Source organism: Penicillium concentricum, assembly GCF_028827145.1.
Source record: "Penicillium concentricum strain IBT 3081 chromosome Unknown utg000002l_segment0_segment0, whole genome shotgun sequence".
Taxonomy (NCBI): Eukaryota; Fungi; Ascomycota; class Eurotiomycetes; order Eurotiales; family Aspergillaceae; genus Penicillium; species Penicillium concentricum.
In genome coordinates, this window is record NW_026622755.1 from 4,046,352 (window position 1) to 4,060,467 (window position 14,116).

Consider the following 14,116-nt stretch of genomic DNA (forward strand, 5'->3'; position numbering starts at 1 on the left):
TTCTTTTTTTTTTTCTTTTTTATCCCTTCTTTTTTATCCTTCTTTTTTCCTATTCGCTCGTTAGTTTTTTTTGGGGATTTAGTATCTCGTGCTTTAGTTCAAGCTAAGTTTCCATATCCGGTTCTCGATCTTCTCGGATCTCGCATCAACAATCTCAGGCCTGGACTCGATGGCCCCTTCGGTATCTGCATATCAACTTATATTGGCAAGTTGTTGAATTTAATAGCTCTCCAATCACTGAATTCAAGCTTGGCCTACCGGGTTACCCCGGTTGTGTGACGGGCGTCGAACCTCCCCTTCTGTTTGCCAACACGACCCCCCTCGCCTTTGAGGTCCTGTCACCTGCAGGTGGACTTTGATCACTTCGACCGATTCCAGAATAGTTTCTTTTAGTTGTGTCCCACCTTCATGCGTAAATAACGCATCGCACCGTGACGCCCGTATCATTGCGACATGACATTTACCCCCTTTCTGACATCAACCTGGTGAGACGTTGGAGACGTCGATTTCGATGGCCCATAAGAGGAAGCCTTAGGACCGTGGTTCAGTGCTGTTTAGAGGATCATTTACCTGCCCTATCCGCAAAATCACAACAGATTTGCATTGCCACCAAAGCTTCAACCTCGGTATTTTTTGGCCAGCAATCTCGGGAAACAACTTTTTGGTCATTCCCCGCAAAGCTGATCTTTCAAAAATGAAGATGAGCCACCACGAGGGCTCGAAGCAATTTCCAGCGTTGGCTCCGGGACCGCCGCGCATGTTCGCTCCGCAGACGTCGACTGCTGTCAGTAGACCAAAGAAGAATTCCACAGCCTGCCTGGCATGCAAAGCAGCTAAGAGGAAGGTGAGTTGGTGTAATCAGTTGATTCGCTTTCCCCCTCCCTCTTTCTCTCTGGCTTGTCCTGAATTTGGAAAAACCCCAAACATGAAGATCTAGGCTAATCGTTGCGTTCTGCTCAATATAGTGTTCTGGACCAGATGCTCCATGTAAAGCTTGCCGATCCGCCAACACCGAATGTCACTTTGATCCAAGTCGAGACCTCAGACGAAAGGTTGCCGTCAAGCGGACGATCCTGGAGCTCACAAACCACAAAGATCTACTAGAGTCTCTGTTAAGCACCCTTGGGTCGGCTGATCAACTCCAGTTTGACAAAGTGATGGATTTGATCCGGAACAAGGCTTCATTTCAAGATATCGCCCATGCTGTTGGAAGCCCCGCCACAACGTTTGGAGACCCCCAAGAGTTGTCGAATGCTAGCAAATTGGCGATTCTAGAGTATGGGGAGAATCCAATGGAAACCTCGGGCAACGGAGTGAGACGACCGTCGGACCCAAGCACTATAGCAAGATCACCAGAAGAGATTCCAAACATGAAACCCCCGCAATGGCCAGCAGTTAGCCCTTATGCTCGTGTCACACTGGAGAGCCTCTGCGACATACCTCTCTTCGAGGTGCCTGCAAAGCCGTGGACAAATGTCACAGATGATGATTATCTGGTCTCGCACCTAGTCTCGCTCTACTTTACCTGGGACCACCCATGCTCGCAGTTCCTTGATCAACGTGTCTTCCTCGAACATATGAAACGTGGTGATCAAAGATCGAAGTTCTGCACGCCGCTTCTCGTCAATAGTTTATTGTCACTGGCCAGCGTATGGATCCCGCAAATACCTTGGCCCGCGCTTCAAAACCATTAGCTAACCCCGACAGGCTTATTCTGATAGCCCTGATGTTCTTTCTACGCCGGAGAACGTGTTTTCGCGGGGCCAGAACTTTTTCCAAGAGGCCCAAAGGCTGTGGGAAGTCGAAGATGATGACCATGACCTGCCTAATATCCAGGCTCTCCTCTTGATGTGTTGTGTGTATGTTGTCCCCTGGTCTGTAGCAGACAAGTCACGCTCAGGATATTGATATACTGCAGATTTAAATGCCAAGGACGAGTGAAGAAAAGCTGGATGATGCTTAGTCAAGCTGTTCAGCTGGCACGGGATATAGGGCTCTTCGATCCCCCAGCAGTGTCGAAAAACAAGATGTTGCCAGAGATAGAACGTGTTCGCACGATCACTGCCTGGGGTGTCTTCAACATGAGCTCGTAAGCGCTGCCTATTCTCACATAAACGAGCAATACCTAACCAATAAATGGTGCAGACAAATGTCGATTGAGCTGCAGAAAATCGCCCCCTTGCCATATCCCACATCCGATGTCAAACTGTGTGGTAATGAAGACTTTGACTGGACCCCATACCCTCGCTCAAACAAAATCACGTATGACAAAAAGCCAGCCCGCCTCCCGGAAGTTAGGGAGGGGCTGGCTGAGGTCACCAAAATCCTAGTCGATGTTCAGAAGCTCGTTTCTGAGAAAGCTCGGGGCACCAGCTTTGATGAGTTGTGGAGAAAAGCCGAAGAACCATTTGATTGTTTGAATACTTGGCTGAAAGACTGGCCGAGCGTGTCCCAGATACAACAAAATCCGGTCCCACAAGCTCTTCTCTTGCGGTAAGCATGGCTGCCTTCCTGTTACGTGTACTCCGGTGATTGTTTCTGTGCTGATACCGCGGGCAGAATTAAATGTCTCCAGGCCATCATATATCTGTTTGAGATTGTGAAAGACCCCCATCAGCCACATGTTGTCCGAGAGGCCCAGTATTATCAGGTCAAGTCCGCCGAGGAAATTGCGCAATGTCTTCGTATCCATCGTCTGTCATATGGCCTGAAGCATATACCTAGCCAGATAGTCGATGCCGTACAGACAGGTCTTCGGATCTTAGTTCATCAATTGGAAGAAAGTGACCAATCAAGACAGGCGTTTGTTGAACTCTGTGGGTTTGGAACGGCCCTTAGTCACAGGTTCAAGCAAACGGCCGACGCGATTCATGAGATCAGGAAGAACGCGCTGCAGTTAAACCTCCGATTACCGACAGAGGTTATTGCAATCTTCGATGATCCGGAAAAGTGGAGGAGTCTTGAGCCCTGAAACTCAGCATTTCGCCTGTGTGTGACAGTATCCATGCCACCCCCACATGAAATATATTGGAAGAGAGTTTATCCTGCTGCAGACTTGGATGAAACAAAGGTGGAATACGAAGTTGGATGACGGCAGGATTAGAACGAGGGTGTTGAGGAAAAACTGCAATATCCTAGAAAACCGTCACAGCAGAGTAAGCATTGACACTGGCCTATCCAAATATTTGGTAATGGCCAGTGCAAGCTCTGCCTTCCTGGAATTTGGGTCAGAGATGAAGATGTGCAGCATCACCGTCTGGTTTGGGGGCAAAAAGGGGGAAATAAGGGGTGATGTTGACTGAGGTGAAGGGCAGGGGTTGCCATCTGCACTTAGAAGAGTGGTAGCCGATGGCAGGCGACCAGTTGCTGGCTTCTAATCAACCGGAAGTCTTTTCCCTCCGTATCTCACACCTAGCTAGTTAATGAAGCCACACACTCGAGAAATCTTGTTTTTCTCTAGTGCTGAACTTCCCAGCATTCCTCTAGAAGTACAAGAATGTGAACTGAGTACAACTGACCTGGGAAGGTGCTGAAGCCAACCGTGCTCTGCCTGCTGTGACACTTTTGGACCCTATGCGTTTGTGTGTTGGGCTTTTATAGTTAGAATTACCACACACTTTGACTAGATGGGAGTAGGTAGATGCGTAGATAGCTCAAGTCGTTATGCATAGTGTACTGGGTTAGTCTTTAAATAACCGTTGGAAATAGAGAGCATATACACGATCACTTTTTTTATATCAAGACGCGTAACAGCCAAAAGGAAGTAAACGGGCTCAAGTCCGTTTAGAATGTATAGAGCCCCTTCCATAAGCATGTTAGACATGTCAGAAATGTTTACTCCTTCATCCTACTAATTAAACCTCCACTTACATTGGTACATAGATATCTAGGTAGTTGCTAAGCTATAGTGTTGGCGTTGAGAGTATATTGGAAATGGAAGTGGAAGTAGACAGTACAAGTGTTGCCAGCCAAAATAGGTGACAGTTCCAGTACCCTGTACTTTCACCGTGCTGAGTGCACCATGCACAAAATCCGCACAGCTGAGTCATCCATGGTGCTTATGCCCAGATAAGATAAGCACAAACACCCAAGCGAAAACCCTCAAAATTCGACTTCTTTGGCAAATCGCACACGCCGACGCTATCCCACCCCCTCCCCACCTCGCCCCTTCCGCTCCCTCACTGCCGTTTCATCTCGGCATCTTGCTGCATTTTTAACTCTTTTCTTTCTCCCCTCCCACTCAACATGTCCTACGAAGACCGCGCCAATGCGCGCCCCAACTTGAACGATGAGTCCGATAATGAGGAGGAGGCCATGGTCAACGACTACCGCGAGCAGGTCAACTACGACGATGGAATGAGCGAGCTGGACCAGACCACATCCCACGGCGCAGGGCAAGCCCAAGACCTTCAGGCCCAGCTGGCCGCCGCCGCCACCCCACTGGAATACCAGGCTACCCTTGAGACCAAATTCGCTAGCTACGACAACTACTGCAGTCTCTTCCACTACATCCTGAACTCCGATGGCCCCGTGGACTTGGAGGTTCCTAACGTAGGTGTCCCATTTCGCCGACCGGTTGTTGAACGCCATGAATGAAAAGGAAAAGCTTGGCATTCGTGAAATCAACAGGTCGATCCATCCCTCAAAAGACAATACAGAAAGACTAACGATGCTTTTCTCTACTATCAGTACTACTGGGCTTGGGAAGTTATTGACGAGTTTATCTACCAATTCGAATCTTTCTGCCGTTACCGCAACCGCGTTGCTCGCACTGGATCCAACGAGGAGGAGAGCCAGCTGCTCCGCGAGAACCCGAACACATGGGGCTGCTACTCAGTGCTGAACGTGCTCTACTCTCTCATCCAGCGCTCGCAGATCAGCGAGCAATTGAACGCCACTAAGCGGGGAGAGGACCCAATGGCCGTCGCCGGCGAGTACGGTTCGCGCCCCTTGTACAAGATGCTCGGCTACTTCTCGATCATCGGACTGCTCCGCGTGCACTGCCTGCTCGGTGACTTCAGTCTTGCCCTGAAGATCCTCGACGATGTCGAGATGAACAAGAAGGCCATGTTCGCCCGCGTGATGGCCGCCCACTTCACCACCTACTACTACGTGGGCTTCTCCTACATGATGATGCGCCGCTACGGCGACGCCATCCGCATGTTCAGCCACATCCTCGTGTATGTGTCCCGGACAAAGAACTTCCAGAAGGGAGGCAACAACTATGAGGCCATCGCCAAGAAGAACGACCAGATGTACGCCCTGATCGCCATCTGTGTCGCTCTCCACCCCACCCGTCTGGATGATACCATCCACTCGGCCGTCCGTGAGAAGTACGGCGAGCAGTTTTACCGCATGCAGAAGGGTGGCCCCGAGGCCCTGCCCGTCTTCGAGGAGCTCTTCCGCTCTTCCTGCCCCAAGTTCATCAACCCCACTCCTCCCGACTTCGACAACCCAGCCTCCAACGTCGACCCCGTCGACCACCACACCGCCATCTTCATGGATGAGGTCAAGAACACCCTGTTCAACCCCACCATCCGCTCTTACCTCAAGCTCTACACCACCATGGACCTCAAGAAACTTGCAGGTTTCCTCGAGGTGTCCCCCGAGCAGCTCCGCTCCTGGTTGCTCGTTAACAAGCAGCGCAGCCGCCAGATCCGCTGGGTCGACGGTGGCCTCTTGGATGGCGAGCCTGCTATCGCCAACGATCTCGACTACGCTCTTGAGGATGACCTGATCCACGTCAGCGAGACTAAGGCCGGCCGCCGTCTGGTCGACTGGTACCTGCGTAACCTCGCTCGCGTCTACTAAACGGGCCTGTGTCTCATAAGTATGCCGAGAGTTGAAAAGAAAAAAAGCGAAGAGTGGTGGGAACCTTCTGCTTACAAGAAGAGGAACGGACATGACTTGAGATGAATTTTCTTTCTTTTTCTCTGCCTACTTTGTTTGTTATTTTCCATATTATACTCATTGCTCCCCCCTTTCCCCCTCACGTTTCTTGTTTCTGTGTCTTGTTTTCCTTTTTTTATTTTTCGAGTGTTCCCCGTCCATGGATCATGGAAGTTCAAGGCTTCCTGGTCCGTTCAAAATCAAGTTCAAGTTGGATTATCGCGATTTATTTGGTGGGCGTCCGCTATTTCATGTGTCCCCTGGTCTGCTGTCGCTGCTTCTTTGAAGGCAGATGGTTAATGCAGCATGGAGAGTATTTGTGTCAGGTAGAAGAAAATCAGTTACTTGATGAAAGCATTAGATCAACGAGAAATACTCTACATATTTCAATTCTTCAATGGGCTCTGTGTTTAAAATAAAATCTGGAAAAAAATCTGGAATTGCTCCGAGATCGGGAATTTTTGCTATTAGACGTGGATAAAAGAAACCCTAGAAACCTCATATTCAAAGGGTGAACATATTTTTTAATTACTAGGTGCAGGCCGCATGAGAAACGTTTTCCATCTACATGTACAAGTACATCCCTCTCTAAGCTGAATTATAACAATAGTAGCTCGCCCGTGGCAGCTCCACCAGCCAGTTGCGGCTGATACACCTGCTGCTGATTTTGGGTCACAACGTACTGTGTCTGAGGCGCACCTCCGCCGCCAGTACCATCAAGGTCCAGCGAAGCCATTTGCTGGGAGCCGATACCACTGAAGTAAGCGTCTGCTGCATCTGCTGCCTCGTTCATGTTGCTGGGGCCTGTAGTTGCGGAGTTGACACCCGGGCCGACGGGAAAAGAAGGCGAAGGCCCATTGTAGAGTGGCGTGACGGGCTCACCTGTGGTGATGATTGTGGCTAGACCGCTATTACTGGTTGAGGTGGAGGCCATGCTTGCGGAGGGAGGGTTGTATTCAAGCATGTTGCCTGTGCCGTCGTCAATGGGAGCACGTTGCAGGGCAGGGCTGGGCAGGAGGCGCCGAGGACGGGCAGCGCGAAAGACTTGGTGGATGGGCTTGAGGTAAACAGTGGCTAGAGTGCCGACATTTAGACACAGTTCTTCGAGAGTGCGCGGGTCTAGCTTTTCGCTCTCTGCCGTGATTGGGGGTTTCTGGCCCATGACTACCTGCTTGGCGGTTGCTGGGTCCGTCGACAGCAAGCGCCAGTACATATAACCACGGTCACGAAGATCAGGGTCATCTGTTTCTTCGGTGCACCATTTCAGAACCTGTGGTACGAGCTGCTGGCCCTTGGTGGGGCGTTGGATGAACAGTTTGACGGTAGCCGTGAGCAGGGCCAGCTGCACTTCGACCGTTTCGTCGTGGAATGTGGCCAGGTAATCCTGAAGGAGGCCATCTGAGTTATCGATACGGTCCGCATACTGGCCAATGATCCAAATGACGGCTGCCTTGGCTTCGGGCTCGTCCAGATCGTCGATGTTTCGGATGACATGGCTGATTATACTTTCGTACTGGTTGGGATATTTGCGGAAAATGTTGCGAATCACCACAGTTGCCTCTTGGACAATGTATGGGATCTTGGCATCGACCAGCTCCAAGAGCGTGTCAATACACTGCTTTGCAGCTGATTCAATCTTGATCGCCAATTTGCCAATGGCCCGGACGGCCTTGCGCACAAAGTGAACGTCAATTTCGGTGGCATATCTGCGAAGGATGTCAGTACAGGTTTGATAATGCCAATCTATTTGGGAGTTCTTACTCTCGGAGCTCTGCCAATACGACGGCGATGTTATCTTTTGTGGTTAGCATGAACATTAATTCCAGCTTGGTGACTTTGACATAGATTGGGTCGTTGTAATTGCAGAAGAACACTCGGATGTCATTCCGCAAGACCTCCGGTCTCTTCTGAATAATTAAGATAGCATTGCGCAGTGCCAGATATTGAACCTCAGGAGGCTTGGAAAGCAATGTGACGAGAGGTGGAGATAACTTCTTGCATAATGAGGTGATATGTTTTTCACCCGCAATGTAGTTCATGAGATAAAGGATGACACGGGTCGAGGTCAGGACGACGGCGGAATTTGAATGTGATAGACGCGGAGCAACTCGCTCTGCCAACAGAAGCGCCTCAGCGGAATCCTGTGGCACATATGACATTAATGCCTCGAGGATGTAAGTTTGACCCCATCTGTTTGAACGGTTAGTACAATGTGCCTAGGTATGGAACCAAAGATTCTTACTCGGAACAGTCTGCCAGAATTGAAACCAATTTCGAGGCACTGACATAGTCGATAGTGAGTGAAATCGATTCACTACGGCCCCAGATATCCACCAGTGAAGCTAAGACGCTGGAAACTACAGTCGGGTTCTCATCCTTCAACATACGGTTGAGCCTGTCGATCAGATCTGAGTTCTCAACCATCTTCTTATCATGCTCATAGAGCTTTGCGACGCAGAAAGCAGCCGTCTTGCGGACATATGGGTCATTGTCTTGCATTAGGCGCTTGGCGGGTTGGAAGGTCGCTTCGACAAATTCGCGAACATGCACATATGAGATGGTCCGCAGTGCAAGGGCACGCACAAGGGGGTTATTATCTGTCATATCCTGTAAAAAAAGTCAGACCAACTCGAATCTTCTTTCGTCGGAGCGGGCCCATACATCAACCAATATAGGCAACGCTTTCAATGCGACCTCTGGTTTCATTCTGGAGTAGTTGACCAGGAACAAGAAGCACCTAGACTCGTATTAGCAAGCAAGCTCTACTCCGAATGGCACCCCGTAAGCATTATTGAGTAGAGGGTTTGGTCATACATCTTCTTGATCTCCAAGCTCGGCAGATTCATACACCCAATAACATCCGGAAACAGCGCAACCATGTCGTTGTTGCTCATGGTCATATTGGCAACAATCTTCTTAAGCGCGATCTTTTTGGCGGAATAGTTCTTGTCCTTCTTGCCGCCGCTATTGAGCTCTTGCCGTAGCTCGGCAACCTTCCCCTGTGTATTTCGCGAGCGTGAGCCATGGAATGCAGGATAAGGAGAGATAGCAATAAACATGAGGGCGGATGTGGTAATTTGGAAAGGTGTAGGAGTAAAGCAAGTGGCTTATGCCAAATGCAAGGGAAGCAAAAGGCCCGAGTACAAAGCTCACCAAAGCGAGGGGAAGTGAATGTATGGAAGTAGAATGCGGGGAAGGGGGGTAGGGCCAGAATGCGTGGGAGAGAGATCAGGCGATTAAAGAATAGACTGGGCAAGCTAACGTACCCTGGCGAATAACTTCGCATCTCCTCCAGAACTCATGGCTGCGGTATGGACGAATAGCGATTAGGCAGTGCTAGGCGCGGTTTCTTGGAATGCGAACTTCGGCAAGCCTTCGTTTCTGGTGGATCAATCACAGACGGGATTCGCCAGATCGTCAATGATATGATGAAAGTAAAAAAAAAGCGCGAAATCGAGTCCAAAAGGTCCGGGCTGTCGGGAGTTTGAGAGAGCGAAAAGGGTGAGACCGAGAACGTATTCACTTGCGCATTCGGGAGACTCGGAAACAAAGTAAATCAGCGATTGGACATTGTCCTTTCTGAAACAATCAAAACGAATTAGAAGATTAATGAAGTTGAAAATAAAGAGAGAGAGAGAGAGAAGGAGGGAAAGGAGAATTGAAGGCGGAGTGGTCACTGCGGAGAGAACCTCCCTACCCAGCAACTTTCCTCCCCCGGTCATATGTTTCTCTAAGATCATCTTTCCCCCCCCCCCCCACACACCACATCTACCATCTTAATCATGTCACAAGCTCCTCTGCCACCTCCTCCTCCTCCGCAATGGGTTGTTTCGTTGAACTCCCCGATGCCGCGCCCCTCAAAGGCCGCATCCAGCATCCCGGACCCGCCAGGCTTCTCGAGCAGTCGGGGAGGCAAGCAGGTGAGTTCCACAAATCATAATACTACGCAAATATACTAACGCGGGCGATTTTCAGCGTCAACAACAGCAGCAACAATCTACCACGAAGAAACCTGACGAGACCGACGCGCTTAAGATGAAGAAAGCGTGGGAGATCGCCATCGCTCCGTCCAAGCAGATCCCAATGAATGCCATTATGATGTACATGTCCGGCAACAGTCTTCAGATTTTCAGCATCATGATGGTCCTCATGTTGTTCAAGGGTCCCATCCAGGGTCTGATCAATATCAATGCGGCGTTCGCCAAGTACGAAACCCCGTCGACACATTCACGTATGCTTGGAGTGAAGGTGGTCTACGTGTTGATGCAGCTGGTATTACTGGGTTTGGGTATCTGGAAGGTCAATGCGATGGGTCTATTGCCGTAAGTCTTGCTCTTTGGCTTTGACGGCGCTTATCTTGCTAACATATACCCAGAACTACGAGATCGGATTGGCTAGCATGGGAGTCGGAACGGCAGCCTTTGGAGCGGGCTCATTTTGCTTTCAGGTGATGTTGTAGGCTTGGAGAACGAGTTACATGGTGAAAAGAGACTGTTGGAAATGCGTCCGTGGACGATAATGCAATTTGGAACAACAGCTTATCATGGCAGTGATCATATTGGTCCCTTGCCTTCTTGTATTATTGAAGAGTTCTATCATAATGCATTTCTTCGGCGCAAGTTTCTAAAAGGTTATCGACAGGAAAAACGTAGTTCGTGATAGTCATCGGGCTGTCACTTCTAACTTGAAGCATTCTCGTCCCTAGTGTTCTTAGCTTCCTCTTTCAGACGACGCTCTTCACGCCACTCTGGCCCCTTTCGAATCACGATCAAAAGCAGTGGCATCGTGGCCATCATCACCAACGCGATGAATGTGAAACACCAGCCCCGGCCCATGGTAGAAAGCATAGGATCGATGAGTGCTGTTGCGCCGGCTCCCAGTAAGCAACGCCCGAAATTATTGGCAGCAGTGGCCTTGGCCGCCTGTGTTGGATATAAGTCTACCAGGAGTGTGCTGATGGTATTGAATGCCCCTGTCAAGGTCAATCCCATGAGGAACAGGATACATGTTGGCGCAGCGAGATGAATTCCATAGTTCAAGAACCACCCAAACACAAGGACAGAGATGCTTCCAAATGCGAGAAGAGGGAATGCCAGCTGAAGACGAGCTTTTTCAATAGGGAAGTTTCGCAAGTCAGTTTCGCGGTTCTTGGTTAGTGGGAAGTTCAATTGCTTTGCGAGTCGGCGATAGTTGAAGTCTAGAAATTTGCCATTGACAATGGAAGCGATGGTCGCACCGAGACCAAACGGAATATAGCAGAGACCGACCTGGAGGTCGTCTAGCCCGTAGAGCTCATTGAAGATAGAAGGGATGCTTGCGCTCACGTCATAAAATCCAGCAAAAAGAATAGCATTGCAGAAGAGGATGAGACCGGTATCCTTCTGGAATACAATGGCAAGCGTCTGGAAAGGATTGGGGAACTTGAGTTTCTGCTTGGATGCAATCGCCGTGGATATGGCGCCTTCCTCGCGAGCCTTTCGGGACTTCAAGTAGCTGATCAGGGACATATTCCATTTTTGAGGAGGCAGTGAGCCATCGCCGACAATCCCACGAGCAGTTTCCGGGAAGGAAACCAGAAACGGAACCATGAAAGCCGCTGCGAAAATGGTTAGAAACCAGAAGATCGCCCGCCAGCCCAAATATTGAGACAATAGACCTCCAATTACTGGTCCGACCGAAGGGCCCATGAGAGATCCTGCCGTGACGAACCCCATGTAGGAACCTCGTTGTGATGCAGTGGCTACATCGGAGACCACTCCCGATGAGAGGGCAATGGTGGTGCTGCTTCCTGCACTTTGCAAGCACCGGAGAACGAAAAGAGCTACATAATTGTTTTGGACGGCAAGTCCGATATTGGCTGCAATATAGATGGTGAAGCACAATATATATGCTGGTCGTCGGCCAACTTTGTCCGCAAAGTCACCAATGAACATGGGCGACAGTCCTTGAAAAATCTACAATCTTGTTAGCCAAGCCCCAAAATCAAACCTGCCTTATATAGGAAGCCTTACCATATAACTCGTCAAAGTCAGATTGATCAATGAATTCGATACATGTAGATCCTTTGCCAAGGTATTCAATGCGGGGAAGTAGATCTGAGAAGAGACAGGCGAGAAGAACCCAGCCCACGAGGCCATGAAGACAATATACCTGCGCTGACTGACCGTGAAGACTGAATAGTCAACATCAGCAAGATTCCCGCCACTCCTCACATTCACATCTTGACCGGATTCTGGTGGAACAGATAGTGTTTCCTTCTCCATCTAGGTATAAACCAAACAGGTGAGTACAATATAGAGAGGCATCGCAGAGAAACAGCTCTGACTCCCTTTTGTTTTTTCTTTCTCCGCTAGCCCGTAAGCGGGGATATCTCCAGTCTCGGAGATAACAGCTGGATGGGCGTGCCGAGAAGCCGAAGCTTTTATAAGGTTGATCCTTACTTTTTACGGATTACAGTGCCCATACGAGGTAGCATGTCCTAGCTCTAGGTATAAATGAAGATTCAAAAGAAAATATCAACAACTTGATTTCTCATGATTCAAAATATATGCAGTTTAAACAATACGATAATACACAACGGAACGGTCAACGCGCCTTGACAGCCTCTTTGCACGCCTGCAAAAAGATCTGACAGAACTCCCAAACTTCTGTGTATGTATTATACAAGGGTGCAGGGGCGACACGAACCACATCTGGTTTCCTCTCGTCAATAACAACACCATTTTCCTCCAGACAATGCAAAACATGATCTAGCAACCCTGGCTGGAGACGTAAGCTGAGCTGAGCACCTCGCTCGGCTGGGTTCGGTGGCGTGATGAGGGTGAATGGTTTATCTTCAGGGGCCGCGTCTAGAGGATACTTCATTAGAAGATGTTCCAGATATCCTGTGAGATTGAGGGATTTCTGTCGAATTTCCTGCATTGTTGTCCGGTTGAAGATTTCGAGAGATGCGACAACCGCATTGATGTCCAAAACAGAGGGATTCGACAGTTGGAATCCAGCTGCACCGGGTTGTGGCAGAAATTCTATCGTCGTCAGTCTCGCCTATCTATACATCGAAATCAAATACTCACTGTTTTCCATGTTGAAACGCGTTTTGATATCTCCACCCCACCAGCCTGAGAGTCGAGGACGGAATGTCTCGTCATTTTCGGGTTGTTTTTCATCTACAGAGCCGTGACGCTCGTGGACAAATAGTCCTCCTATTCCACCCGGTCCGCTGTTGAGGTACTTGTAATTGCACCAGGCTGCAAAATCCACATTCCAATCGTGAAGTCGCAAATCCACATTGCCAGCGGCATGAGCGCAGTCCCAGCCGATCAAAATGCCCTTAGAGTGAGCGTGAGCCGTGATCCGTTCAATATCAAAGTACTGCCCTGTGTAGAACTGAATAGCCGACAGGAGCACGAGTGCGGTGCTGGAAGCGTTGTCATCAATAACTTTGATGATTTGTTCCGTGCTCAAGGTAGGCTGATCTAGATCCTTGGGCTCGATCAAAACCATGCCGTCCTTTGGGTCGAAGTTATGATGGCGAAGCTGAGACTCAACCGCATACTAGATTGCACCCGTGTTAGTACCAGCAATAAAGTCTGCAATTGGGCTGTACACCTGAGAGACATACATGATCACTGGGAAAAGCCTTGCCCTCTAGGATAATCTTGTACTTCTCTTTGGTTGGGCGATAGAAGCTTGCCATTAGTAGGTGCAAATTGGCAGTCAAGGTGCCCATAACAGCGACTTCACTTTGGGAAGCACCCACAACTGAGGCCATCAGCTTGGAGGCTGCGGTGTCAACATCGACAAAAGGAGGTAGCAATTGATCGTCATGCGGCACAAAGTGCCCGGTCACGCCTTTCGTTGCCCAAGTTCGTAGGTACTGCTCGATATATTTCTGTGTGCTACGAGGCTGGGCTCCCAGTGAGTTACCACAGAAGTAGATGCATTTTTCGTCAGATGCTTCATTGCCTAACAGGAAGGAAGCCAAGAATTAGAACGGATGTTTGGGTGTGCAAGAGTTCCTGATACGCACTCTCGTCTCCTGTCAGAGTCTTCCGCTTGAGATCATTCTTGGATGGAATGATAAACTCATTCCGGAAATTCCGAAGTGGATCTTGAGCATCAAGAGCTTCGGCATACTCCTTCTTGTAAGCCCTGATATCATCTGTATAGGGAAGCGGGGAACCGCTTTTGATGTCCCGAACATGCAACCGGGAGCCCATGATGACAG

The 14,116-nt window shown here is 49.4% G+C and overlaps 5 protein-coding genes across 5 annotated transcripts; 3 read left to right on the forward strand and 2 right to left on the reverse strand.

Moving 5' to 3' along the window:
* Positions 1-694: 694 nt before the first annotated feature.
* N7517_005165 (putative C6 transcription factor) lies at positions 695-2,971 on the forward strand (the record flags this gene model as incomplete). Its single annotated transcript, XM_056722895.1, has 6 exons — positions 695-844; positions 966-1,649; positions 1,708-1,859; positions 1,919-2,089; positions 2,146-2,493; positions 2,560-2,971. The coding sequence occupies 6 exons, from the start codon at positions 695-697 to the stop codon at positions 2,969-2,971; spliced, it is 1,917 nt and encodes a 638-aa protein (XP_056579145.1).
* A 1,274-nt stretch (positions 2,972-4,245) lies between these two features.
* Positions 4,246-5,811, forward strand: N7517_005166 (putative eukaryotic translation initiation factor 3 subunit EifCl; the record flags this gene model as incomplete). Its single annotated transcript, XM_056722896.1, has 2 exons — positions 4,246-4,551; positions 4,690-5,811. 2 exons carry the CDS (start codon positions 4,246-4,248, stop codon positions 5,809-5,811), a joined length of 1,428 nt encoding a protein of 475 aa, XP_056579146.1.
* Positions 5,812-6,487: 676 nt separating this feature from the next.
* N7517_005167 (putative AP-2 adaptor complex subunit beta) lies at positions 6,488-9,191 on the reverse strand (the record flags this gene model as incomplete). Its single annotated transcript, XM_056722897.1, has 6 exons — positions 6,488-7,595; positions 7,651-8,079; positions 8,132-8,496; positions 8,551-8,626; positions 8,704-8,995; positions 9,152-9,191. The coding sequence occupies 6 exons, from the start codon at positions 9,189-9,191 to the stop codon at positions 6,488-6,490; spliced, it is 2,310 nt and encodes a 769-aa protein (XP_056579147.1).
* A 480-nt stretch (positions 9,192-9,671) lies between these two features.
* On the forward strand, positions 9,672-10,340 carry N7517_005168 (ER membrane protein complex subunit 4; the record flags this gene model as incomplete). Its single annotated transcript, XM_056722898.1, has 3 exons — positions 9,672-9,809; positions 9,865-10,211; positions 10,265-10,340. The coding sequence occupies 3 exons, from the start codon at positions 9,672-9,674 to the stop codon at positions 10,338-10,340; spliced, it is 561 nt and encodes a 186-aa protein (XP_056579148.1).
* Positions 10,341-10,568: 228 nt separating this feature from the next.
* bna5-1 (kynureninase) lies at positions 10,569-14,108 on the reverse strand (the record flags this gene model as incomplete). Its single annotated transcript, XM_056722899.1, has 6 exons — positions 10,569-11,843; positions 11,901-12,152; positions 12,577-12,914; positions 12,963-13,443; positions 13,511-13,854; positions 13,919-14,108. The coding sequence occupies 6 exons, from the start codon at positions 14,106-14,108 to the stop codon at positions 10,569-10,571; spliced, it is 2,880 nt and encodes a 959-aa protein (XP_056579149.1).
* Positions 14,109-14,116: the final 8 nt, after the last annotated feature.